The sequence below is a fragment of the Dasypus novemcinctus genome, chromosome 18 (genome assembly GCF_030445035.2).
Source record: "Dasypus novemcinctus isolate mDasNov1 chromosome 18, mDasNov1.1.hap2, whole genome shotgun sequence".
Taxonomy (NCBI): domain Eukaryota; kingdom Metazoa; phylum Chordata; class Mammalia; order Cingulata; family Dasypodidae; genus Dasypus; species Dasypus novemcinctus.
Genome location: NC_080690.1, coordinates 21,579,900 through 21,605,445, shown reverse-complemented (window position 1 = coordinate 21,605,445; position 25,546 = coordinate 21,579,900). Strand labels below are relative to the sequence as shown.

At 41.3% G+C, this 25,546-nt stretch overlaps 1 protein-coding gene, 1 non-coding gene and 1 pseudogene across 2 annotated transcripts in view; 2 read left to right on the top strand and 1 right to left on the bottom strand.

The window, feature by feature from the left end:
• Positions 1-3,884: 3,884 nt before the first annotated feature.
• On the bottom strand, positions 3,885-3,991 carry LOC111764423 (U6 spliceosomal RNA). Its single transcript, XR_002797036.1, has one exon. It is a non-coding gene; the product is annotated as a U6 spliceosomal RNA (small nuclear RNA).
• Positions 3,992-4,282: 291 nt separating this feature from the next.
• LOC111764422 (5S ribosomal RNA) lies at positions 4,283-4,391 on the top strand (annotated as a pseudogene).
• A 13,862-nt stretch (positions 4,392-18,253) lies between these two features.
• ZFP90 (ZFP90 zinc finger protein) overlaps positions 18,254-25,546 on the top strand; it is a 46,104-nt gene continuing 38,811 nt past the window's right edge. Inside the window, exons 1-2 of the mRNA XM_071209113.1 lie at positions 18,254-18,480; positions 18,776-18,843. Of these exons, the coding sequence (XP_071065214.1) occupies positions 18,811-18,843 (33 nt within the window). The 5' untranslated portion in view covers positions 18,254-18,480; positions 18,776-18,810. The remainder of the gene's footprint in view (positions 18,481-18,775; positions 18,844-25,546) is intronic.

Here is a 25,546-nt window from a genome sequence, read left to right as displayed (position 1 = left end):
CTTCATTCCATTATGATCAGAGAAAGTGTTTTGTATAATTTTAATCTTTTTAAATTTATTGAGACAGTCTTGTGACCCAACATATGATCTATCTTGGAGAAGGATCCATGAGCACTTGAAAAGAATGTATAAACTGGTATTTGGGAGTGCAATACTCTATAGATGTCTGTTAGGCCTACTTTATTTATCATATTATTCAAGTTCTCTGTTTCTTTATTTATCCCCTGCCCAGGTGTTCTATCCAATACTGAGAGTGGTATATTGAAGTCTCCAACTGTTATTGTAGTTTTGTCAGTGTGTGCCTCATGTATCTTGGGGCACTCAGGTTAGGTACATAAATAATTCATATAATTATTTCTTTTTGGTGAATTTCCCCTTCTATTAATATATATATAATGACCTTCTTCATCCCTTATAACAGTTTTGCATTTGAAATTTATTTTGTCTGATATTAATATAGCTACTCCAGCTCTTTTTTGTTAACTATTTGTGTGGAGTACCTTTTTCCAACATTTAACCTGGTTGTTTCCTTCCACCTGAGGTGAGTCTCTGGTAGACAATATATAGATGGGTCATATTTTTTAATCCATTCTATCAGTCTATGTCTTTTGATTGGGGAGTTCAAGCCATTAACATCCAGTGTTACTACTGTAAAGTCATTACTTCTTCTATTTTGTCCTTTGGCTCTCTGTTGTCATATCATACCATTTTCCATCTTTTTACCCTTTAATTTACCCTTCCTAATAATCCTCATATCTACACTTTTCTCCAAGTCTCTCACCTTTGTTTTTTCTTTTCATGCTACAGTACTCCCTTTAGTATCTCTTGTAATTCTGGTCTTTTGGTAACATAGTCTAACAATTTTTGTTTGTCTATGAAGACTTTGAACTCACCCTCTTTTTTGAAGGGCAATTTTGCCAGATACAAAATTCTTGGCTGGCAGTTTTTCTCTCTCAGTACCTTAGATACAGCATATCACTTTCTTCTTTCCTTCATGGTTTCAGATAAGAGGTCAAGGCACTTAATCTTATCAAGGTTCCTTACTGTGTGATGCTTTGTTTTTCTCTTGCTGTTTTGAGAATCCTCTTTATCTCTGATATTTGTCATTCTGAATAATACATGTTTCTGGATAGGTCTATTCAGATTTATTCTATTTGGGATGCATTGCCCTTCTTGGATATTGATGTTTATGTCTTTCATGAGAGTTGGGAAGTTTTCAGTTGTTATTTCCTCAAATATTCTTTCTGCCCCTTTTCCATTCTCTTTTCTTTCTGGGACACCAATAAGACAAACATTTGTGCATTTTGTGTTGTCATTCAGTTCCCTGAGACCCTGTTCCATTTTGTCCATTCTCTTCTCTTTCTGATCTCCTGTCTTTTCCAGTTCAGATGCTCTGTCTTTGAAATCACTAATTCTGTCTTGGAGCAATTCAAATCTCTTCTTATGTGCCTTTAATGTAGGTTTTATCTCATCCATCCTGTCTAGACATCAGCAAAAAATTACAAACCATACTTAGAAAATGGAAGATATGGCCCAAGAAAAAGAAAATATCAAAACCTTAGAAGAGTTTCGGGATTTGAGACAACTAATTAACAAGATGCACATAAATTTCCAAAATCAAATTAATTAATTGAAAAATTCATTACAACTAAAGAGATAAATGACATCAAGAAGAAATTGAGCAAGCACAAAGAAGATTTTGAAATCCTGAATAGAAAAGTAACAGAGCACATGGGAATGAAAGACACAATAGGTGAGATCAAAACACATTAGAGGCATACAACAGCAGACTTGAAATGATAGAAGAAAGAATAAGTGATACCAAAGACAGAACAGCTGAAATTGAAGAAAGAACAGAACAGATAGAGAAAAGAATGGAAAAAATTGAGCAGGGACTCAGGGAGTTGAATGACAACATGAAACACAATAATATATGTTATGGGAATTCCAGAAGGAGAAGGGAAGGGAAAAGGGGCAGAAAGAGTATTTGAGGAAATCATAGCTGAAAAAATCCCTAACTCTTACAAAAGAAATAAATGTACATGTCCAAGAAGCACACTGTACCCCAATCAGAATAAATCCAAATAGACCTACTTCAAGACACATACTACTCAGAATGTCAAATGTCAAAAATAAAGAGAAAATTCTGAGGGCAGCAAGGAGAAGCAAACCATCACATACAAGCAAAGCCCAGTAAGATTTAGCACAGATTTCTCATCAGAAACCATGGAGGTAAGAAGGCAGTGGTATGATAAAATTAGGATTCTGAAAGAGAAAAGCTGTCAACCGAGAATTCTTTGTATAGCAAAATTGTCCTTCAAATATGAAGGTGATTATAAAATATTCATGAACAAACAAATTAAGAAAGTTGGTTAAAAAAAAAAAAAAAAAGAATTCACCTTTGCAGGATATATTGAAGGAAGCCCTAGAGCCTGAAAGAAAAAGACAGGAGAGAAGGAATGTATGTGGCTCAAGCAGTTGGGCACCTGTCTCCCACATGAGAGGCCCTAGGTTCTGTTCCTGGTGCCTCCTAAAGAAGATGAGAAAGATAGCAAACTGACACAATAGGCTGGCATGGGAAGATGACACAAGATGACACAATGCAATGATGCAATGAGGAGACACAACAAAAGACACAACAAGCAGGAAGCAGATGTGGCTCAAGAGATTGGGTGCCTCCCTCCCACATGGGAGGTCCCAGGTTGGGTTCCTGGGGCCTCCTAAAAGAAGATGAGCAGAGACAGAGAGCAGACAGCGAGTGCAAACAACAAGGGTGGGGGGATAAATAAATAAATAAATCTTAAAAAAAAAAAGACAGGTGAGAGAGGCTTAGAGGAGAATATGAAGAAAGAATAATGAAAAAGAGTAAAAAGACCTGAAAATATGATATGACATATGAAAACCAAAGAAGAAAATGGTGGAAGTAAATAATGCATTTATAGTAGTATCATTGAATATAAATGAATTAAACTCCCCAATCAAAAGATATAGGCTGACAGAATGGATTAAAAAAACCATGAGTCATCCATATGCTGCTTACAAGAAACTCACCTTAGACCCAGGGATACAAGACGGCTGAAAGTGAAAGTTTAAGAAAAAGACACTCCACACAAATAATAACCAAAAAGGAGCAGGGGTAGCTATACTAATATTGGACAAAACAGACTTTAAATGCAAAAATGTTATTAGAGATACAGAAAGCCATTATACATTAATAAAAGGGACAATCCATCAGGAAGATAACAGGTAAAAATATCTATGCACCTAACCAGGGTGCCCCAAAATACATGAGACAAACTGGCAAGACTGAAAGGAGAAAGAGACATCTCTCCAATTGTGGGGGTTAGTTCCACCACCTCGGCAAAGGCATGGTAAATGATTATTAAAGCTCATCTGTTCTTGCTTCAGAGCAAAAATAGCTCTGTCCTTGCTATCTCTGCACAAGCTATCTCTTCTTGCTTGAATTTTGAAAACAACTTCTTGCATCTCTGCCACTGGATAGAATGTGAGCCTAGGGACAAGGTTTCTTGTTCCAAGACAAAACATCCTTGAGAAATTTAACTTTAATCACAGCCCTTGGCCGAATCCAAAAATACATGATATATTAGCAAGAGAAATAAACCAGATGGAGCCCTCCCTGCATATGAGTTTTGGTTTGTGAGTCTTTCATTCCCATAGCACACAATAATCATTGAAGACTTCAATACACCACTCACATATTAGATAGAACAACTACACAGAAGATTAACGAGGAAACAGAACTTGAATGATACAATAAGTAAGTAAGACCTAAATGACATATACAAAACATTGCATCCAAATTCAGTGGGTTTTATACGTTTTTTTTTTTTTTTTTTTTTTTTTTTTTTTTTTTTTCTCTTTTGAAAAATATGGAACGCTTCACGAATTTGCGTGTCATCCTTGCGCAGGGGCCATGCTAATCTTCTCTGTATCGTTCCAATTTTAGTATATGTGCTGCCGAAGCGAGCACATGGTTTTATACGTTTTATACGTTCGTCTCAAGGTCCCATATTTATCCAGGATAGACCACATGTTAGGTCACAATGCAGCTCTCAATAAATATAAAAGATTGAATTTATACAAAGCACCTTCTCAAATCATAATGGAATGATACTGAAAATCAATAATAGACAGGAAAAAGGTAAATTCACAAATGTGTGGAGGCTAAATAATCACTGGGTCAAAGGAGAAATTGCAAGTAAAGTCAGTAAACATATTGAGACAAATGAAAATGAGAACACAACTTATTAAAACTTATTGGGCCTATGGCCATACCACCCTGAACATGCCTGATCTCATCAGCTAAGCAGGGTCTGGCCTGGTTAGTACTTGGATGGGAGACCACTTGGGAATACTGGGTGCTGTAGGCTGTCTTCTATCCCAAATAAATACCCTTTATTTAAAAAAAAAAAACTTATTGGAGGGAAGTGAATGTGGCTCAATGATTGGGCACCTCCCTCCCACATGGGAAGTCATGGGTTTGGTTCCCAGTGCCTCCTAAAACAAACAAACAAAGAATGAGCAGACAATGGGCAAAAACAACCAGTAAACAATGAGCAAACAACGAGAAAACAGACTAGGGAACCCACTTAGGGGATCTGATGAGGCTCAGTGGTTAAGCACCAGCCTCCTGCATTCGAGGTCCTGGGTTCAATCCCCAGTCCCATTACCTAAAAAACAAACAAACGTATGGGATACAGCAAAGGCAGTCTTGAAAAGGAAATTTATAGCCCTAAATGCCTGTGTTAAAATAGAAGAAAGAGCTAAAGTCAAAGATTGAACTGAACAACTAGAAAAACTAGAAAAAGAACAGAAAACCAATCTTAAAGCAAGCAGAGGAAAAGAACTAATAAAGATTTGAGCAGAAATAAATGAAATTGAGAAGAATAAAACAAGAGAAAATTGACATAAGCGAAAGCTGGTTCTTTGAAAAGATCAATAAAATTGACAATCCCCTAGCTAGACTAACAAAGAAAAAAAGAGAGAAGATGCATATAAATACCATCATAAGTTAAAGGGGGAAAGTTACAATTGACCTCACAGAAATAAAAAGGATCATAAAAGGATATTATGAGAAACTGTATGCCAACCAAAAACACAACCTAGATGAAATGGACAAATTCCTAAAAACACAAACAACCTATGCTGATGCTACAAGAAATCCAAGAACTTAACAAAGAAATCACATTTAAAGAGATTGAATCTGTCATCAAAAATCTCCCAGCAAAGAAAAGTCCAGGACCAGATGGCTTCACAGGGGAAAACTACCAAGCATTTTAAAAAGAATTAATATCAATCCTGTTTAAACTCTTTCAAAAAATTGAAGAAGAGGGAAAACTACCCAACACATTTTATGAAGCCAACATCACCCTAATACCAAAGCAGATAAAGACACTACAAGAAAAGTACAGACCAATCTCTCTAATGAACATAGATGCAAAGATTCTCAAAAAATACTTGCAAATCAAATCCAACAGCATATCAAAAGTTTTATAAATCATGACCACATAGGATTTATTCCTAGTATGCAAGGGTGGTTCAACATAAGAAAATCCATCAATGTAATAAACCACATTAACAAATAGAAGGAAAAAACACACATGATCAACTCAATGCTGAAAGGGCATTCAACAAAATCCAGCATCCTTTCTTATAAAAACTCTTGAAAAGATAGGAAAAGAAGGAAAATTCCTCAATATGATAAAAGGCATATATGAAAAACCATAGCCAACATCGTACTCAATGGGGAAAGGTTGAAAGCTTCCCATCTAAGATCAGGAACAAGACAAGGATGCCCATTGTCACCACTGTGATTCAACATTGTACTAGAAGTTCTAGCTAGTGCAATTAGACAAGAAAATGGAGGGAGGGAGGGAGGGAAGGAAGGAAAGAAGGAAGGAAGGAAGGAAGGAAGGAAGGAAGGAAGGAAGGAAGGAAGGAAGGAAGGAAGGAGCTCAAATAGGAAAAAAAGAAGTAAAACTCACTATTTGCAGATGACATGATCCTGTATTTAGAAAATTCTGAAAAGTCTACAACAAAGCTACTTGAGCTAATAAATGAATTTAGCAAAGTAGTAAGATACAAGATCACCATGCAAAAATCAGTACTGTTTTTCTATACTAGTATTGAAAAATCTGAGGAGGAAATCATGGGAAAAAAATCTATTTACAATAGCAACAAAAAGACTCAAATACCTAAGAATCAATTTAATCAAAGAAGTACAGGATCTATGTGCAGAAAACTACAAATAATGCTAAATGAAATCAATGAAACCCTAAACAAATGGAAAGACATTTTGTGTTCATGGATTGGAAGAATAAATGTTGTGAAGATGCCAATCCTACCCAAACTGATTTATACATTAAATGCAATACCACTCAAAATTCCAACAGCCTACTTTACAGAATTAGAAAAGGCAATTACCAAAACTCATTTGGAGGGGAAAGTGCACTCAGACAGCCAAATGCATTCTCAAAAAGAAGCAACATAGGAGGAATTTCACTGCCTGACCTTGAAACATATGACAAATCTATAGTGGTCAAAACAGCATGGTAATAGGAAGCAGACTTGGCCCAGTGGTTAGGGCGTCTGTCTACCACATGGGAGGTCTGCGGTTCAAACCCCGGACCTCCTTGACCTGTGTGGAGCTGGCCCACATGCAGTGCTGATGTGCACAAGGAGTGCCATGCCACACAGGGGTGTCCCCGCGTAGGGGAGCCCCACATGCAAGGAGTGCACCCCGTAAGGAGAGCTGCCCAGCGCAAAAGAAAGTTCAGCCTGCCCAGGAATGGCGCCGCACACACAGAGAGCTGACACAAGATGATGCAACAAAAAGAAACACAGATTCCTGTGCTGCTGACAACAACAGAAGCAGACAAAGAAGAACATGCAGCAAATAGACACAGAGAACAGACAACTGGCGGGGGGGTGGGGGGGGAAGGGGAGAGAAATTTAAAAAAATAAAAAAAACAGGTACTGACATAAAGATAGATACATCGATCAGTAGAATAGAATTGAAATAAACCCTCACCTCTATGGCCAGTCGGCTTTTGTCAAACCTTCCAAGTCCATGTTAATAGGACAAAATTGTCTCTTCAACAAATGGTGCTGGGAAAACTGGATGTCTATAACCAAATGATTGAAAGAGAACCTCTATCTCAATCCCTATTCAAAGAATCAACTCAAAACGGATCAAAGACCTAAATATAAAAGCCAGGACCATAAAACTACTAGAAGAAACTGTAGGGAAACATCTTCAAGATCTTGTAGTAAGTGGTGGTTTCTTGGCTCTTACACCCAAAGCATGCACAACAAAAGAAAAAAGAGATAAATGGGACCTCCTCAAAATTAAACACTTTTGCACCTCACATGACTTTGACAAAAGGGTGAAAAGGCAACCAACTTAATGGGAGAAAATATTTGGAAATCACATAGCCAATAAGGGTTTAATATCCAGGTATATAAAGAGATGTTACAACTCAATAAAAAGACAAATGACCCAATTAAAAAATGGGCAAAAGACTTGAATAGACATTTGTCCAAAGAAGAAATACAAAAGGCAAAAAAAAAAAAAAAAAAAAAGAACAGATGAAAAAATGTTCAACATCACTAGCAATTAGGGAAATGGAAATCAAAACTACAATGAGATATCATTTCACACCTATCAGAATGGCTACTATGAAAAAGACAGAGAACTACAAGTGTTGGAGAGGATGTGAAAAGATAGGAACCCTTATTCACTGTTGGTGGGAATGTAGAATGGTACAGCCACTGTGGAGGACTGTTTGACCAAAGAGCCATAGGGACTGTTGTGATCTATGGTCAGCCTGTTGAATTGTAATGGTGTTTAAAAAAAAATTGTATTTGTTGCCTCATCATTTTTGTCTAGTCATAAGTTCTCCTTTTGAGTGACCAGTCCAGCCAGTCCTGCCCTGGGCATAATCACAACTAGCAAGGAATGTATCTCCATATGGTTTGGATGATAAGAGCCACCCCCAGCTTCTCCAAGTGACCTTTGCCACTTTACTTTTCATGCTGTGTAGTTTAAAACTGCCAATCACCAGTATGACAGTTTGAAGTTATTTTATGAAGTCCCAAAAGAAAAAGATTATGTTCTTTTCCTCCACGTGTGGTACCCTTTGCACTAAATTCAGTTGAGGGGTCTTTGATTAGATTACTTGATTAGATTGATTTAGGGCTTTTGATTGGACTACATCAGTGAGGTGTGACTCAAGTTGAGTCTCTACCTTCTTGCTGGGTCTGATATAAATGGAGACACAGAAAGACACAGAAAAAGAGAGCCACCATATTATATTGATCTTGCCATGTGAGAGAGAGGACTGCAGGAAAATGGAAGCCCTGAGAGACTGAGAGAGGAGGCCCAGAAAGAGAAAAGTCCTATGCCTCGTTGCCCACAGCTGAGTTCCAGGAGACAGTAGATTCTAGAGGCGAAGGCCGAGACCTGAGCAGAGATTAGCGGCCATCTAGTTTCACCATGTGGCTGAACAACAGGATTACGAGTAGCTAACTTTGGTGAGAAAATACCTCTGATAGTGCCTTGATTTGGACTTATCACAGCCTCAGAAATATAAGCTTTGCCCCAAATAAATCCCCTTTATAAAAGCCAACCCATTTCTGGTACTTTGTATTGGCAGTCCTTGGGCAAACTAAAACAGCCAGGATCCATGGGAAAGCCCTACTCCTTCCCTCTGGGTCACAATAGAGGTAAGAGCCCAGAACACACATGTGCTTTTCCTTAGCCCCCTCTTTTTCTGACCCTTGTGGAGCCTTGGTTAAAGAAGCCCTAGGCCCCTCCACCATCCTTTCTCCCTTCTCGCTCTCCAGGTCCTTTGATCTACAAAGTTGTTGTTTCATGCATTCTCAGTTGGTTGGCTCATGGTGTTTGCATCTTATCACCCAAAGAACTTCCACATAACTTCCAAAACACCTATCTTTACCCTCCAAAACAATACAAAAAACTTCAGAACATTTTACCTCTGATCAGCCCCACCCCTGAATTTTTCTGTTGACCTGTATTTTAGTTTTACCTTTTAAAAAAAAAAATCCACAATACATTATTATGATTGTTTTATATAATTCTTATTTAGATTTACACATATATTTACCACTTTTCCTGTTTACTGTTCCTTCATCTATATCTGACCTTCTGTAATCATTTCCCTCCTGTATGAAAGATATCCAACTTAGATGATGGCATTCTGTTTTTGTTTTTTCAAAAAAGTCCTTTATTTAATCTTCATTCCTGAAAATATTATTCTAAGTATCTTCTGAGTTACATTGTTAACTATCTTCTAATTTTTATTTCTTCCTCTCTAGCTATTTAGGATCTTTGGTGCTCTGCAGTTTCACTATGATGTGTGTAAGTGTAAATTTATTTTTATGTATCTTTTTGGTATATTGATCTTCCATACTCTAAATTTGTATCTTTCATCAGTTCTGAAAATGTTCAGCTTTTATCTTTTCAAATATTGCCTCAGCCCCCTTTCTTTTCTCCTCTTCTTCTAGAACTCATATTAGCTATGTTAGAGCTTTCTGCTATTTTTTCTTTCCTATTTTCCCTCTTTGTCCTTTTGAGGATAATTTCCTCAGAACCATCTTTTGTTCACTAAGAGTCTCTTCAGCTTTGTTTACTCTGTGTTAACCCTATGCATTTATTTTTCATTGTAAAAGTTCTTTTGGTTCTCCTTCAATTTTTCAATATTTTTTAGACTTTTCCTCTTTATTCATATTTTTAACCCCTCCTTTGGTTTTTTAAAATACTCTTTGAAACATAAAAGGTGTATTATTTTTAATTTTGTACCTGAGAACTTTCTGTATCTGAGGTTGGTTTGAGTTCAATTATACTACTTTCTTCCTACTATATCTTATGGTATCTAATTTTCTATATGTTTTATGATTTATTGACAAGACTAGGCCCCATTCCTAGCCCCCCAACCCAGATAACAGCCATGATTTGCAGAAGTTACCAGTTTATTATTAACCCTCCCCAGTGTGGAAGTGTGACCAGCTGTTTACTCAGAAGGGGATTACTAACCTGAACAAAGATCCTATTTCCAAAACCACATGCCCCCCCCCCCAAATAACACCTCAGATCATCCCCAAACTAAAGTCCTATTGGTCCCCAACACTAACCCCTTACTCTTAGCCCTTCCTCTCAACCCTCACAAGCTTGTATAAATACCAGTTCTCTAAAGTCTCTCTTCAGATCCCCTCTGTTGAGAGAACTTCCCAATAAACTTCCTGCCTGCATTCATGTCAGTCTCTGTATCCCAGTGAGCACTGTTTTTCTCTAACATTTATGACTGTGAGTTCTTATTTGAGATTGATTTTATTTGGGGAAATTATTTGAAGACTGGCTAAAGGTAGATTTTCCCCAGATAGAATTTGTACTTGCTTCTGCCAGATGCCTAGAGGCACTATTAGGCTAGGATCAATTTAAACCTGTAGTTCTTTAGACAGAAACTGTGAATTTGTTTCAAATCTACATAAGGACCAGCTTGTGATTACACATTCTCAGGGGAGATATTTTCCCCCTCTTCTATTCATTGCCAAGGTTAGAAACAGTCAATTTACCTTGCAGTCTCCACCAGAAGGGTTTTCACCCTTGGCTTTATTGAGGGTGGAGGGCTGGGGGGGGGGGGCTTCTATTACAGTCCCTGCTTTGGATAGGCCTTGGGTTTTATCATCGGTCCCTGTGCTTACTGGGTTTTGAAAAACAAAGTTTAAGTATACCTTATGTGGCACATGCCTTCCAGATGAAAGCTGGCTTAATTAAAGTGTTCTATTTACCTCTCTAAGTTATCAATTTTGCTTAGTTTTTGCTCTCCTTACTAATGTTCCAGCTCATCAATGCACTTTTTTTTTTTAGGTACCCTGGCCAGGGATTGAAACTGGGACCTTGTATGTGGGAAGCCGGCGCTCAACCACTGAGCCACATCAGGTCCCCTGAGTTGGTTTTTCATTTGTTTGCTTGTTGTTTTGTTTTGTTTTGTTTTTAGGAGGCACTGGAAACTGAACCCAGTACCTCCCATGTGGGAAACAGGCACTCAACCGCTTGAGATACATCTGTTCCCTCAATCACTTTTTAAAAAAAACTTATTCAAGTATATCATTCATACATAAACATACATAAATAATAAGTGTATAATAATAGTTATGAACTTACAAAAAATATAAAACATCATACAAGACTCTCATACCTCCAATACCTTGAATTGTTAAAACTTTTTAACTAATAATTAAAGAGCATCATCAAAATATTACTACTAACCAAAGCATTTTTCCCCAACCCACCCTATTATTATTATTATCTTTATATCATTTATATATGAACATAAATAAACAATAAGTGAATAGGAAAAGTTGTAAGCTTACAAAGCAAACATGCATAACATCATACAGGGATCCCATACATTGACCCTCCAATAACACCTTGCATAGTTGAGACACATTTGTTATAAATTTTGAAAGAATATTGTCAAAACTTACTAATTATAGTCCTTATCTTAAATTTGGTGTATTTTCCTCCAACCCACCCTATTATTTTTTTAAAATATATTTTTATGACAGAAGTTGTAAAACTTACAAAACAATCATGCACATGTGTACAATTCCCAGACAACACTATTTTATCAACACACCACGCTGTGGTGAAACATTTGTTACAGATTGTAAGATAATATCATCTGATTGTTACCTTGTCTGTAGTGTACATTTGGCACATATGTTCCATACTGCCCCAATATCAACACAGTACATCTTTGGCATCGATGCAAGAATATTACATTATTACTGCTAATCACAGTCCATAGGTAACTCCAGTTGTGTTTTTCCAATGTTTCTTCACATTCCCACCACCCTGCAATAGTGATGTACATTTGCTCTAACTATCAAAGGACATTCTTGAATCTATACCATCAGCCACAATTCTCATACACCTCTGGGTTATTCAGTTCCTACTATTCACCTCTGGTATTCAGTTCTGAGATTATTCTCTAGCATTCTGTCAATTGGCATTGATATCCCTAGACTACCATTTTCAGCCACATCCCCATTTATAAAATAGCTGTTACTCGTTATGTATTCCCATCCACTCTATCTGTTTCCACACTTTTACAGTAAAGCTAATTAAAACTTCTGCACACATTAAACATCAGTAGTCCATCTCAGTCCTCCTCTTATCCCCTTTAAGAATCCACCACCTACCACTGGACTTGAAGATATTTTCCTACATTTTCTTCTAGAAGCTTTATGGTTCTCGCGTTTATATTTAGTTTTTTGATCCATTTTGAGTTAAGTTTTGGATAAGGTGTGAGATAAGGGTCCTCTTCCCTTCTTTTGGCTATGGATATCCAGTTCTCTCAGCACCATTTGTTGAATGGACTGTTCTACCTGAGCTGAGTGGGTTTGACAGACTAGTAAAAATCACTTGACCATACACGTGAGGGTCTTTTTCTGAACCATCAGTTTGATTCCATGGGTCTACGTGTCCATCTTTATGCCGGTACCATGCAGTTTTTTGTTTTTTGTTTTTTTACCACTGTAGCTAGGTAATATGATTTAAAGTCTGGAGATGAGAGTCCTCCAAGCTTAGCTTTTGCTTTTTAAGATGTTTCTGGCTATTCAGGACCCCTTCCCCTTTCAAATAAACTTGATGATCATGTTTCAATTTATCTAAAAAATGCTGGTGGAATTTTTTATCAGGATTGCATTGAATCTATGTATCAATCTGAATAGAACTGACATCTTAATGATATTTAGTTTCCAAACCATGAGTATGGAATGTTCTTCCAATTATTTTAAATTTCTTTTAACATTGAGTTGTAGTTTTATGAATACAAGTGCTTAACATTGTTAGTTTATTCCTGAATATTTGGGTTTTATCTGTCATATTTTATTTTCACCACTCTTTTGACACTTTTAGTTACTTCTATTGATATAACCTTCATTTCTAGACTCTCTTCCAGGCCTCTCTCTCCTGTCTTTTCTTTTCAGGCTCTAGCACACCCTTTAGTATTTCCTGAAAATCCAGTCTCTAGGTTAGAAATTCTCTCAGTTTCCGTTTATCTGTGAATATTCTAAATTCACCCTCATTTTTGAAAGACAATCTTGCTGGATATACAATTCTTGACTGGAAGTTTTTCTCTTGTAGTATCTTAAATATATCACACCACTGTCTTCTTGCCTCCATGGTTTCTGGTGAGAAATCAGCACTTAATCTTATTGGGTATCCCTTATATGTTATGAATTGCTTTTCTCTTGCTGTTCTCAGAATTTTCTCTTAGTCTTTGGCATTTAACATTTTGATTACTATGTGTCTCAGAGTCAGTCTATTTGGATTTTTTTGGATGGTAGTAGGTTGTGCTTCTTGGACATGGATATCTATGCCCTTCAATAGGGTTGGGAAATTTTTTATCATTATTTCTTCAAATATTCCTTCTGCCCCTTTTCCTTCTCTTCTCTTTCTGGGGAACCCATGACACATATGTTTGCACATCTCTTGCTATCATTTTGTTCCCTTAGACCTTGTTCAATTTTTTCCATTCTTTTCTTCATCTGTTCTTTTTTATGTCCACTTTCAGAGACCATTTCTTCAAGGACACCAATCCTTTCTTCTGCCTACTCAAACCTGCTGTTATATGATTCCAGTGTATTTTTAATTTCATTTATTGTGCCTACTATTCCCATAAGATATGCTATTTTTCTATGTATGCATTCAAATTCTTCTTTGTGCTCATCCAATGTGTTCTTAATATCTTTAATCTCTTTAGCCATCTCATTGAATTTATTAAGGAGATTTGTTTGAACATCTATAATTAGTTGCCTCAACTCCTTTATGTCATCTGGAGGCTTATCATATTCCTTTAACTGGGCCATACCTTCCTGTTTCTTGGTGTGGATTGTAATTTTTTGTTGGTGTCTTGGCATCTGGCTTACTAGAGTATTCTGGGTGCCCCTTTTCTCTTTAGTTTAAGGCTTCCTGCCCTTTCTCCCTTGTCATTGTGCAGTAGGAGCCAAGGATGTAGTTTGTGCTATAAGCTGTGGAGGTTCAAGCTGCCCTCATTGCCCCATGGACCGATGAAGCTTTTCCCAACTTTCTCCTTTGCCAGGGGTGGGGACTGAGTCACAGCTGTGTGGAATAATCCAAGTCATGCAGGTCTAGACTGTAGTTGCCCAGAGAGACTGATGAAGCTTCACGCCCCTTTCTCCCCTGTCTGGGGTAGGGATGGAGCTGCAGGTGTGGGCAGCAATCTATACAGTACGGGTCCAAGATGACCACAGTTTCCCCAGTAGACTTCCTATTATTCAGTCTGTGTCAGCCAAATGTCCCTTCAGTTACCTGGATAGGCTGGTGCAGGTCCCACTAGCTTTCTCCATCCCAGTGGTGGGGCTGAAGCCTCGGCTAGGGCTTTGGGCCAATCTGGGTGAAAGAATCCACTCCCTACAGTCACTGTGATTTTCGGTCAGCCCAGCTTCCCCTCATACTGGGGGTGGAGTTTAAATGGTGGCTACGCCTCTTTCCAACTTGGACAGGTTCAAACTTTAGCTGTTCTTAGGATACTTTCATCAGCCAAATTTACTAATCAGTAGCTGAAATCGGTGGCCAACCATCTCATACTCCCCTGTTTTTGGGAAATGGAGTTTCCAATTCCAGCCACAGAATAGCTCCTGGGGTGGCTTGTGCTGCCAAAGTAGGATAATCACCAGCCTCCAGGGTGTGGCCTGTAATTTCCCAGAGAGGCTGGGTGCAGGTCCTCCCAGCTTCCTCCCTGCTGGAGGTGGGAATAGGGCTTATGCTAGAGTGGCAATCTGATCTAGATAGAAAGAGGCCAGTCTCTACCAGCACTGTAATTTTCAGTCTGCCCTGCTTCCCCTCGTGCTATGCGTGGAATTAAGATGGCAGCTATTGGCCTTTTTCTTTTTTTTTTTAAAGATTTATTTATTTATTTAATTTCCCCCCCTCCCCTGGTTGTCTGTTCTTGGTGTCTATTTGCTGCGTCTCGTTTCTTTGTCCGCTTCTGTTGTCGTCGGTGGCATGGGAAGTGTGGGCGGCGCCATTCCTGGGCAGGCTGCTCTTTCTTTTCACGCTGGGCGGCTTTCCTCACGGGTGCACTCCTTGCGCGTGGGGCTCCCGCACGCGGGGGACACCCTTTGCGTGGCATGGCACTCCTTGCGCGCATCAGCGCTGCGCATGGCCAGCTCCACACGGGTCAAGGAGGCCCGGGGTTTGAACCGCGGACCTCCCATATGGTAGACGGACGCCCTAACCACTGGGGTATTGGCCTTTTTCTGACCTGGACAGGTTCAAGCTTCAGCTTTTCCCAGGATTATACTTTGGCCTGCCGAATGTACTGATCAGTAGCTCAAGTTGGTGCCCAACCTTCTCTTCATGCCCCATTTTTGGGAAGTGGAGCTTCCATTTCCAGCCGCGGAACAGCTCCTGAGGTAGCTTGTGCCTCCAGTAGAGGATGGCCGTTGGCCTCCATGGTGTGGAGCACTCTACGTATGAATTTTCTCTGCAGATGGGCAGTTTCCTCCTTCCATTCCCTCAATGATGTTGCAGGATGGTCTTCTGGTCTCCTGGAGCCACAAAACAGGTACTTCAGATAGCCCTGAGTATTTACTAACTGCCCTGTGGTAGGAGCTGACTCTAGGAGCTCCTTACTCTGCTCCCATCTTTCTGATTGTTCCCCCTCAATGCCCCCCTTTTTTCTTTGTTTTTTTTTTAAATTTATTTCTCTTCCCTTCCTCGCCCCCCCCCCCCCCCCATTATCTGCTCTCTGTGTCCATTCGCTGTATGTTCTTCTGTGTCCGCTTGTATTCTTATCAGCACCACCAGGAATCTGTCTCTTTTTTGTTGCATCATCTTGCTGTGTCAGCTCTCTGTATGTGTGGTGCCACTCCTGGGCAGGCTGCACTTTTTTCATGCAGGGTGGCTCTCCTTGAGAGGAACACTCCTTGCATGTGGGGCTCCCCTACATGGGGAACACCCCTGCATTGCACTCCTTGCACACATCAGCACTGCATGAGGGCCAGCTTACCACATGGGTCAGGAACCTGGGTTTGAATCCTGGACCTCCCATATGGTAGACAGATGCTCTATCAGTTGAGCCAAATCCATTTCCCTCAATGCACTTTTAAGGATATTTTATGTAATATTAAAGTTGCTTAGTCACACTGCCAAAAACAGAAGTACATTTATTAATTCCTTAGAGGAAACATATGGAAACCTGACTTGGAAGATCTGGCTCCACTTTAACCTCTTCCAGCCTCCTCAGCTCTTTCTTACATCCAATTTATTCCACAGCCTCTTATGGTTGCATCCACTTCCATTGCAAGCTCCCCCTTCTCCTTGAGGCTTAAAGCCTAATTGTTTTCCATGGCATTCATTTGCTACACAAAATACGGAAATTCAGGCTTACTCTCTAATTCTCCTTCCCTTTGTTTTGGGAGGCATTGGGATAGTTTATAAAATCTCCCCCTCTCCTAGGAGCTCTCAATGCTTGAGTGCTTCTTACATTCATCTTGGGGGTGGGGTGGGACACTGCATTCCCCACTAGGTGGAAAGTTTGATATTCTGAGGCATTTTTTTTTCTTTCCCATTTAACTCTCCTTTTATAACCTGGGAAGGAAGGGTGGTGTTAAGGCAATGGTAGATTGTAGCAGGCCAAGTTCAGCACTTGGCCTCCCTTCATAATAACTGAGGCCCCCAATTTTTATTTTATTTTTTTAAGATTTATTTATTTATTTAATTCCCCCCCTCCCCCGGTTGTCTGTTCTCTGTGTCTATTTGCTGCGTCTTGTTTCTTTGTCCGCTTCTGTTGTCGTCAGCGGCACGGGAAGTGTGGGCGGCGCCATTCCTGGGCAGGCTGCACTTTCATTCGCGCTGGGTGGCTCTCCTTACGGGGCGCACTCCTTGCGCGTGGGGCTCCCCTATGCGGGGGACACCCCTGCGTGGCGCGGCACTCCTTGCGCGCATCAGCACTGCGCATGGGCCAGCTCCACACCGGTCAAGGAGGCCCAGGGTTTGAACCCCGGACCTCCCATGTGGTAGACGGACGCCCTAACCACTGGGCCAAGCCCACTTCCCCAATTTTTATTTTAGTTTTATTTTTTCTTGTCTCTTTTCAGAATGCAGTAGAACTTAATACTCAGATTTGCGTATTCTGGGACTAGAGGCAAAGTTCCTTGCTAAGCTTCACATTGGTCTGCACGTTGGGTGCCAGTTGCTGAGAACCAGCTCAGCAATAGGCTGGCTCAAAGGCAAGGAGACGCAGAACTTTACAAGATAAAGGACAGAGAGAAAGACACAAGAGAGGAAATAAAGATGGGGCCAGGGGACTCACAGCTTCTAGAACTGAGAGCCTAGACCTTAGTTTCTGCATACTCTTTATTAGGAACTCCAAAGCAACTGTTTGCTATCTGTACTGCAACATCATCTACAATAATAAGGAACAACTGCAACATCTACAACAGACCAGGTGCAACATTTACAATAAGGAACAGGTCAAAGTTCAAATGCAATTTAAACTATTTTCCCACTGTTCTTATCTCCTCATGCAAGAAAGAATAAGGAACTCCGCTGCTGCCGCCATCTCAAAGGTTCCCACCACGCTCAAGGTAAAATCCACACTCCTTATCACCGCCTCTAAGGCCCTGCGCCATCAAATCCCAGTTTACCTATCCTGCTTCTACTCGGCTCACTCTGCTACAGTTAAAGGGAGCTTCTGTTTCTGAAACACATCATTTCCACCTCAGGCACCGTCTGCTCCTTCAATCTCAGTCTGGAATGCTTTTCTCCTGCATGACCCTCCTTAAATCTCAACCCCTATGTCCATGCCCCAGAAAGGCCTCATCAGACTACCCTAACGTTGCTCCACTCCCTTTACTGTTTAATTCCTATGGCCCAAGTCAGCGTATCTTGATAGGTTTATTGTCTGCCTAAGGGCGTGCGTTCGCTCCATTATAGCAGGGCCTTTCCTGACCCGTCTACCGCTGCATTCCGCCTCTAGCACCGTGCCTCTGGCCCAGAGAGGGTGTTGTGTGGTTAATCTTGGTGGACGCACAAATACTAAAGCCACACTCTGCCTCGCTGGGTCCTCAGAGTTGAACCGGGAGGGAGGCGCGGCGTCCTCTGAGGCCGCCACTGCGGGATCGGCACGCGAGGGCCTCTGGGAAGTGGAGTTCGCGCGGGCGCCCCGGCCGGGGGCGTGTTGCGGGAGCGAAGCTCCGCGTGCGCAGGCGCATTTCCGGCCGAGCCGCGTCGCTGCGGCCATTGTCCGGCCGGCCCCGGTGCGGCTGAGGCCGCTTTGGGCGGTCCGTTAGCTAAGCAGAATCGGAGAGGACGGAGCTTGGAGTGGGGGCGGAAGGAGCCGGCCCGAGGCCCTGACTGGACCGGTGGTCGAGGAAATCGGAGCCGCTCGGAGGCGGTGATTCCGAGTGCGCGGGTCCCCGCGGCACCTCTCTCGGGTTTGGCGGGTGTGCGGAGGGCCGCGCCCTCCACCCTGGGGGTGGGCCTGGGCAGGGTGGCGGGCTGGGGGGTTGTCCGGGGCGCTCCCGAAGCCTTTAATCTGGGAGAGGGAGTGGCAGGCCCGGGCTGGGTCCGAGCTCCTCACCATCTTTCTTCTCCGGAGGAGAGGCGGCTGAGGGCGGAGGCGGGGCCGGCCGGGCGGGGCGGGGCGGGGCGGAGGCGCCGGCTGCAGCCGGGTGAGTCGCCCTTTTCCTCTCTCCTCAGCTCCTGTCCGAGAGCGGGGCCCTGGCGAGGCGAGAATGGCCCCGAGGCCGCCGACCGCCGTCGTCCGGGTGAGCAGCGCGTTCTTGTTCGCCCCGAGGCGTCCCACCCAGCCTGGCCCGCAGGAGGCGTTTGGGGCCTTGTTCTCCGCCCAGGACCCCCTTACCCGGGAGCTTCCTAGCCACTTGAAGTTCGAAGTGTCCAGAGCTGGGGGAGGCGATTCTGTGGAGGTTGGCGTGGCAGCGGACTTCCCAAATGGGACCGCCCCGTGAGGTGGAGGGGGCCAGGGTGGCGTGGTCAAGTGAGAGGAGTTAAGGTTGGATGTGTTGGGAAGTGTTAGTGCTGAATCTGGAATACCCAGCCGGTTCTTTGAACTGTCAATAAGAAAGGGAGAGGGTGGGGCGACGGAATTCAAAACTGTCTAGGGGGAAGTGGTTGCCAGTGAGAGGAGGTTCTGGCTCAGGGGCTATATAGACCGTATTGGGCATGCTTGGTTAGGACATGACTAGAGGTCAGAAATGGGCTTTCTTGGGCAAGGAAGCAAAAAACCAGGGGGGACTCGACCCGTAGCTTTTCTTTTCTTTTCCTGCTTTAACAAAGGTATAATAGTTCACATCCCTGGAGTTTCAGCCTTCGTCTTAATTAATATGAGACTGATTTGTGAACCTGTTCATTTTCTTGCGATTGGGGTGCATTTCCTAGAAGTTCACATCTCCGACGTTATCCACTAAATTGCATAGAGTATATAGGTGAAAATGTAACACAATCCGTATGATATTTTAATTCACAGTTATAATAAGACAAGTTCAATCCAAATAAAAATACTGACTTGAAAAGCAGTTTACAGTAAATTAAATACTCTAATTAAATAATATAATTCCTTTATATTTTTAATTTTCATGTTGTTTTACAAGTGTCAGCCTTAAGAAATAAGACAAGTAACAATACTAAATCAAGATAGTTTGAGGGGAGCCAGAGCAAATCATTATCACCTTTACATAGAAAGTATTTCTGTGAGAATTAGGATGACTTAACACTCCATCAGAAGTGATGGTCCTATTTAAACACTTGGATTCCAGTCAAATGTGGATTCCATGATCTTACAGAAAAACTGAAAGTGGATATGTGATCTGAGAATTTTAGGGACCACTTTAAACTTCACTTTTAGGACTTTTTCCCCAAGTACTCTGTTTCAGTTAATAGTCTCCTGAAATGGCCTTACAGTCTCTTCGTACTACCTACCTAACCCTGGCTGCAGGTGATGAACAGGAATGAAGGATAGATGCTAGCCTTACCAGTGAAATTTAGGCAGAAATTTTCCTTTGTCAGTGGTTACCCTTCTCTGACCATGGGCCCTTTGGGAGGGGAATGCAGAAGATGAGAGATTGGATAAGTGACTCTTTATCTAGGAAGCTAATTTAATGCAGAAAGACAGCATCACACAGAAATGTAGCAAAAGAGAAGTGGTGTCAGGTGTTGTTACAGAGGACCAGAGGCTGAGAAGGGAGAGAAAATTCTGTTTGTGGGATTTAATGTAGTCACCTTTGAATATCAACTTGATAGGTAGAGTCTAGATGGGTGAAAATGAAAGGTAGGGGGGAAAGGTGATAGACTTTTTGAGTCAGAAGAGTTGGGGGTGAGAAAATGAGTGGCATATTCATGAAACCATTGTATTGTGTGATAGAAGATGTGGTGTGCAGGCAATGGGTAGATGAAGACAGGCGTTTGGACTTTTTTCTTTGGCCTTGGTAACCGTTCATCCATCCATCCATGTCACCATGAGATGGTGACATATGAGCAGACTTAAGGAGATGAGGGAGCTAGTAATATAGATGTCCGAGAGAAGATGCTCTAGTTAAAAAGTTCAGCTGGCAAAGGCCCTATAGCAGTATGTGTGTCTGGTGTGTTCTAGGAGCAGAAAGGAGGCCATTGTAGCTTGACCTGATATTTTTGAGCAGGGAACTTATTTTTCTTAATTTTATTTATTTATATTTATTTATTTATTTATTTTAAAGATTTATTTATTTCTCTCCCCTTCCCTCTGTTGTCTCCTTTCTGTGTCCATTCGCTGTGTATTCTTCTGTGTCCACTTGCATTATCTGGTGGCACTGGGAAACAGCGTCTCTTTTTTTATTGCATCATCTTGCTGCGTTAGCTCTCCATGTGTGTGGCGCCACTCCTGGGCAAGCTGCGTTTTTTTCACGTGGCATAGCATGGCACTCTTTGTGTGCAGCAGCACTGTGCATGGGTCAGCTTACCAAACGGGTCAGAAGGTCCTGGGGATCAAACCCTGGATCCTCCATATGGTAGATGGACATTCTATCAGTTGAACGATGTCTGCTTCCCAATTTTTTTTTTTAATTTTAAAGATTGCTGTTAATCATGAATTGTAGAGGCAAGAGATTAGAAGTTGGAGCTTCTCTGGAAAGGTGCTTTTTTTTTTTTAAATTAGAGAAATTACAGGTTTACAGAAAAATAATGTAGAAAAATAGTATTCCCTTATACCTCCTATTATTACTTCTAAAAATTTTTATTCTAGTAATGTATATGCAACCTAAAATTTCCTCTTTAACCACATTCAAATATATAATAAAGTGCTATTAATTGCATCCACAATGTTGTACTACCATCACCACCATACATTATCAAAAATTTTCCATCACCCAAAATAGAAATCCTGTATCATTTAAGCATTAACTCCCCATTTCCTACCCCTACTCCAGCCCCTGGTAACCTATATTCTAGTTTCTGACTCTGAATTTGCATATTCTAATTATTTTGTAACAGTGAGATCAAACCAAATGTGTCCTTTTGTGTCTAGCTTATTTCACTCACATTAGGTCTTCAGGGTTCATCCATGTTGCTACATGTATCAGAACTTTATTCCTTTTTACAGCTGAGTAATGCTACATTGTATGTATATAGTACATTTTCCGCATTCATCAGTTGATGGACACTTGAGTTAATTCTGCCTTTTGGCAATTGTGAATAATGTTGCTGTGAATATTGGTGTGCAATCATCTGTTAAAGTCTTTGCTTTCACTTCTTTGGGGTATATATCTATAAGTGGGATTACGAGGTCACATGGTAATTCTGTATTTAACTTTCTGAAGAATTGCCAAACTGTTTTCCACAGTGGCTGAACCATTTTACATTCCCACCACAATGAATGAGTATTCCTGTTTCTCCATAGCCTCTCTAACACTTGTAGTTTTCCATTAAAAAAAAAAAAAGTAGCCATTCTAGTGGGGTGAAAGGGTATCTCATTGTGGTTTTGATTTGCATTACCCTAAAGGAAAAGCATCTTTTTGTGTGCTTATTGGCCATTTGTATATCTTCCTTGGAGAAATATCTGTTCAGGTCTTTTGCTCACTTTTTAATTGGGTTGTTTGCTTTTTTATTGATGAGTTGTAGGACTTTATATTCTGGATTTTAAACCCTTATTGAATATGTGATTTGCAAATATTTTCTCTCATTCTATAGGTTGTCTTTTTACTTTCTTGGTAAAGTCCTTTGCACAAAAGTTTTAAATTTTAATGAGATCCTATTTATCTGTTTTTTTCTTTCGTTTCTCATCCTTTGAGTGTAATGTCTAAGAAACCATTGCCTGATACTTCAAGGTCCTGAAGATGCTTCACTGTTTTTTTCTAGAAGTTTTATAGATCTGGTTCTTATATTTACATCTTTGATGCATTTTGAATTGATACCTGTGTATGGTGTGAGGTAGAGGTCCACCTTCATTTTCCCTCCTCCCCCGCTCTACCCCCCCAGATAAGCTCCCTTGTCTGTTTGCACTTTGTTTTTGCTAGTTTTGGTTTTTTCCCCTTTGGTGCTTTTGCTCATTGTCTGCTTGTTGTCTGTCTGTTTTTTTCTCTAGGAGGCACTGGAGACTGACCCTAGGACCTCCTATGTGGGAGGCAGGCACTCAACTGCTTGAGCCACATCCACTCACCCACCTTCATTGTTTTGCGTGTGGACATTCAATTTTCCCAACATCATTTGTTGAAGAGACCATTCTTTCCCAACTGAGTAGGCTTCACAGCCTTATCAAAAATCAGTTGGCCATAGATGTGATGGTTTATTTCTGAATTCTCAATTATATTCCATTGGTCTATATGTCTGTCTTGTGCCAGTACCATGCTGTTTTTTGTTGTTGTTTTTTTTTTTTTTAAGATTTATTTTTATTTATTTAATTCCCCTCCCCTCCCCCGGTTGTCTGTTTTCTCTGTCTTTTTGCTGCGTCTTGTTTCTTTGTCCGCTTCTGTTGTCGTCAGCGGCACAGGAAGTGTGGGCGGCGCCATTCCTCGGCAGGCTGCTCCCTCCTTCGCGCTGGGCGGCTCTCCTTATGGGTGCACTCCTTGCGCGTGGGGCTCCCCTACGCGTGGGACACCCCTGTGTAGCACGGCACTCCTTGCGCGCATCAGCACTGCGCATGGGCCAGCTCCACACAGGTCAAGGAGGCCCGGGGCTTGAACCGCGGACCTCCCATGTGGTAGACGGACGCCCTAACCACTGGGCCAAAGTCCGTTTCCCTTTTGTTGTTTTTTTAAGATTTATTTTATTTCTCTCCCCTTCCCCCACCCCCTGCCCCAGTTGTCTGTTCTCTGTGTCCATTTGCTACATGTTCTTCTTTTTGTCCGTTTCTGTTGTTGTCAGCGGCACAGAAATCTGTGTTTCTTTTTGTTCTGTCATCTTATTGTGTCAACTCTCGGTGTGTGTGGTGCCATCCTGGGCAGGCTGCACTTTCTTTGTGCTGGGCGGCTCTCCTTACGGGGCGCACTCCTTGTGTGTTGGGCTCCCCTACAGGAGGAGGCACCCCTGTGTGGCATGGCACTCCTTACGCGCATCAGCGCTGCGCATGGGCCAGCTGCACACAGGTCATGGAGGCCTGGGGTTTAAACCGCAGACCTCCCATGTGGTGACAGATGCCCTATCCACTGGGCCAAATCCGCTTCCCCCATGCTGTTTTGATTACTGTGGTTTTGTAATAAATTTTCAGTTCAGATGTATGAGTCCTCCAACTTAATTCTTTTTCAAAATAGCTTTGGCTATTCGGGGCTCCTCAGTCTTCCATATAAGTTTTTCTTTTTTTTTTTAAGATTTATTTTCCCCCTCCGCCTTCCCTGCCCTGCTGTTTTTACTGTCTGTGTCCATTCACTGCGTGATCTTCTGTAACTATTTCTCTTTTTGTCTTCTCGTTTTCTCCACCGGGATTTGATCTTGGGGACCTCTGATGTAGAGAAGGGTTCCCTGTCAATTGCACTACGTCAGTTCCTGGTCTCTGCTGTGCTTCCCTTTGACTCTCCCCTTCATCTCTCTTTTGTTGCATCATCATCTTGCTGCGTGATTCACTTGCGTGGGCACTGGCTCACTGCATGAACACTTGGCTTGCTGCGTGGGCACTGGCTCACCACGCAGGCACTGGCTAGCTGTGTAGGCTTGCTTTTCCCTTCTTTTTTTTTCACCAGGATGCCCCAGGGATCAAACCTGGGTCCTCCCATATGGTAGATAGAGGCCTTATCACTTGAGCCACATCCAGTGCCTCTTCCATATAGGTTTAATGATCGGCCTTTCCATTTCTACAAAGAAGGCTTTTGGAATTTTGATTGGAATTGTGTTTAATCTGTAAATCAGTTTGGGCAGAATTGACATCTTTTGTTTTTGTTTTTTGTTTTTTTTTAAAGATTTATTTCTCTTCCCTCCCCCCTGTTTGCTGTCTGTGTTCATTTGCTGTGTGTTTTTCTGCGTCCACTTGCATTATTCAGCAGCACTGGGAAATTGCGTCATCTCTTTTTTGTTATGTCATCTTGCTGCATCAGCTGTCCATATGTGCCGTGCCACTCCTGGGTGGGCTGTGCTTTTTTCACATGGGACAGCTCTCCTTGAAGGGCATACCCATATGCGGGGGCACCCCTTTGTGGCACAGCACTCCACAGCAGAAATGCGCGTGGGCTGGCTTACCACACCGGTCAGGAGGCCCTGGGGATTGAATCCTGGGCCCTCCATATGGTAGACGGACGCTCAATCAGTTGAGCTACTTCCACTTCCCAGAATTGGTATCTTAATATTTAGTTTTCCAGTCCATGATCAGGTGATGTTTTTTCATTTATTTAGGTCTTTGATTCCTATTAGCAGTGTTTTATAGTTTTCTGTATACAAGTCCTTTTACATCCTTGGTTAGATTTGTTCCTAGATATCTGATTCTTTTGGATGCTGTTTGTAAATGCAATTTTATTCATGATTTTTCTGTAGATTGTCTGTTACTGGTGTATAGAAACACTACTGATTTTTGCATGTTGATCTTGTATCCCACCACTTTGCTGAATTCGTTTATTAATTCCAGTAACTTTGTTGTGGGTTTTTCAAGATTCTCTGTATATAGGATCACATCATCTGCAAATAGAGAAAGTTTTACTTCTTTCTTTCCAATGTAGATGTCTTTTATTTCTTTTTCTTGCCTAATTGCTCTGACTAGAACTTCCAGGACAGTATTGAATAACAGTGGTGAAAGTGGACATCCTCGCCTTGTTCTTGAACTTAGAGGGAAAGCTTTCAGTCTTTCACCATTGAGTATGATGTTAACTCTGAATTTTTCATATATGCCTTTATCATGTTGAGGAAGTTTCTTTTACTAGTTTTCTAGGAAGGGGTGCTAGATTTTGTCAAATGCTTTTTCTGTGTCAGTTGAGATGATCATATGGTTTTTTCCCCTCAGTTTGTTAATGCGGTGTCTTACCTTAATTAATTTTCTTACATTGAACCACCCTTGAATAC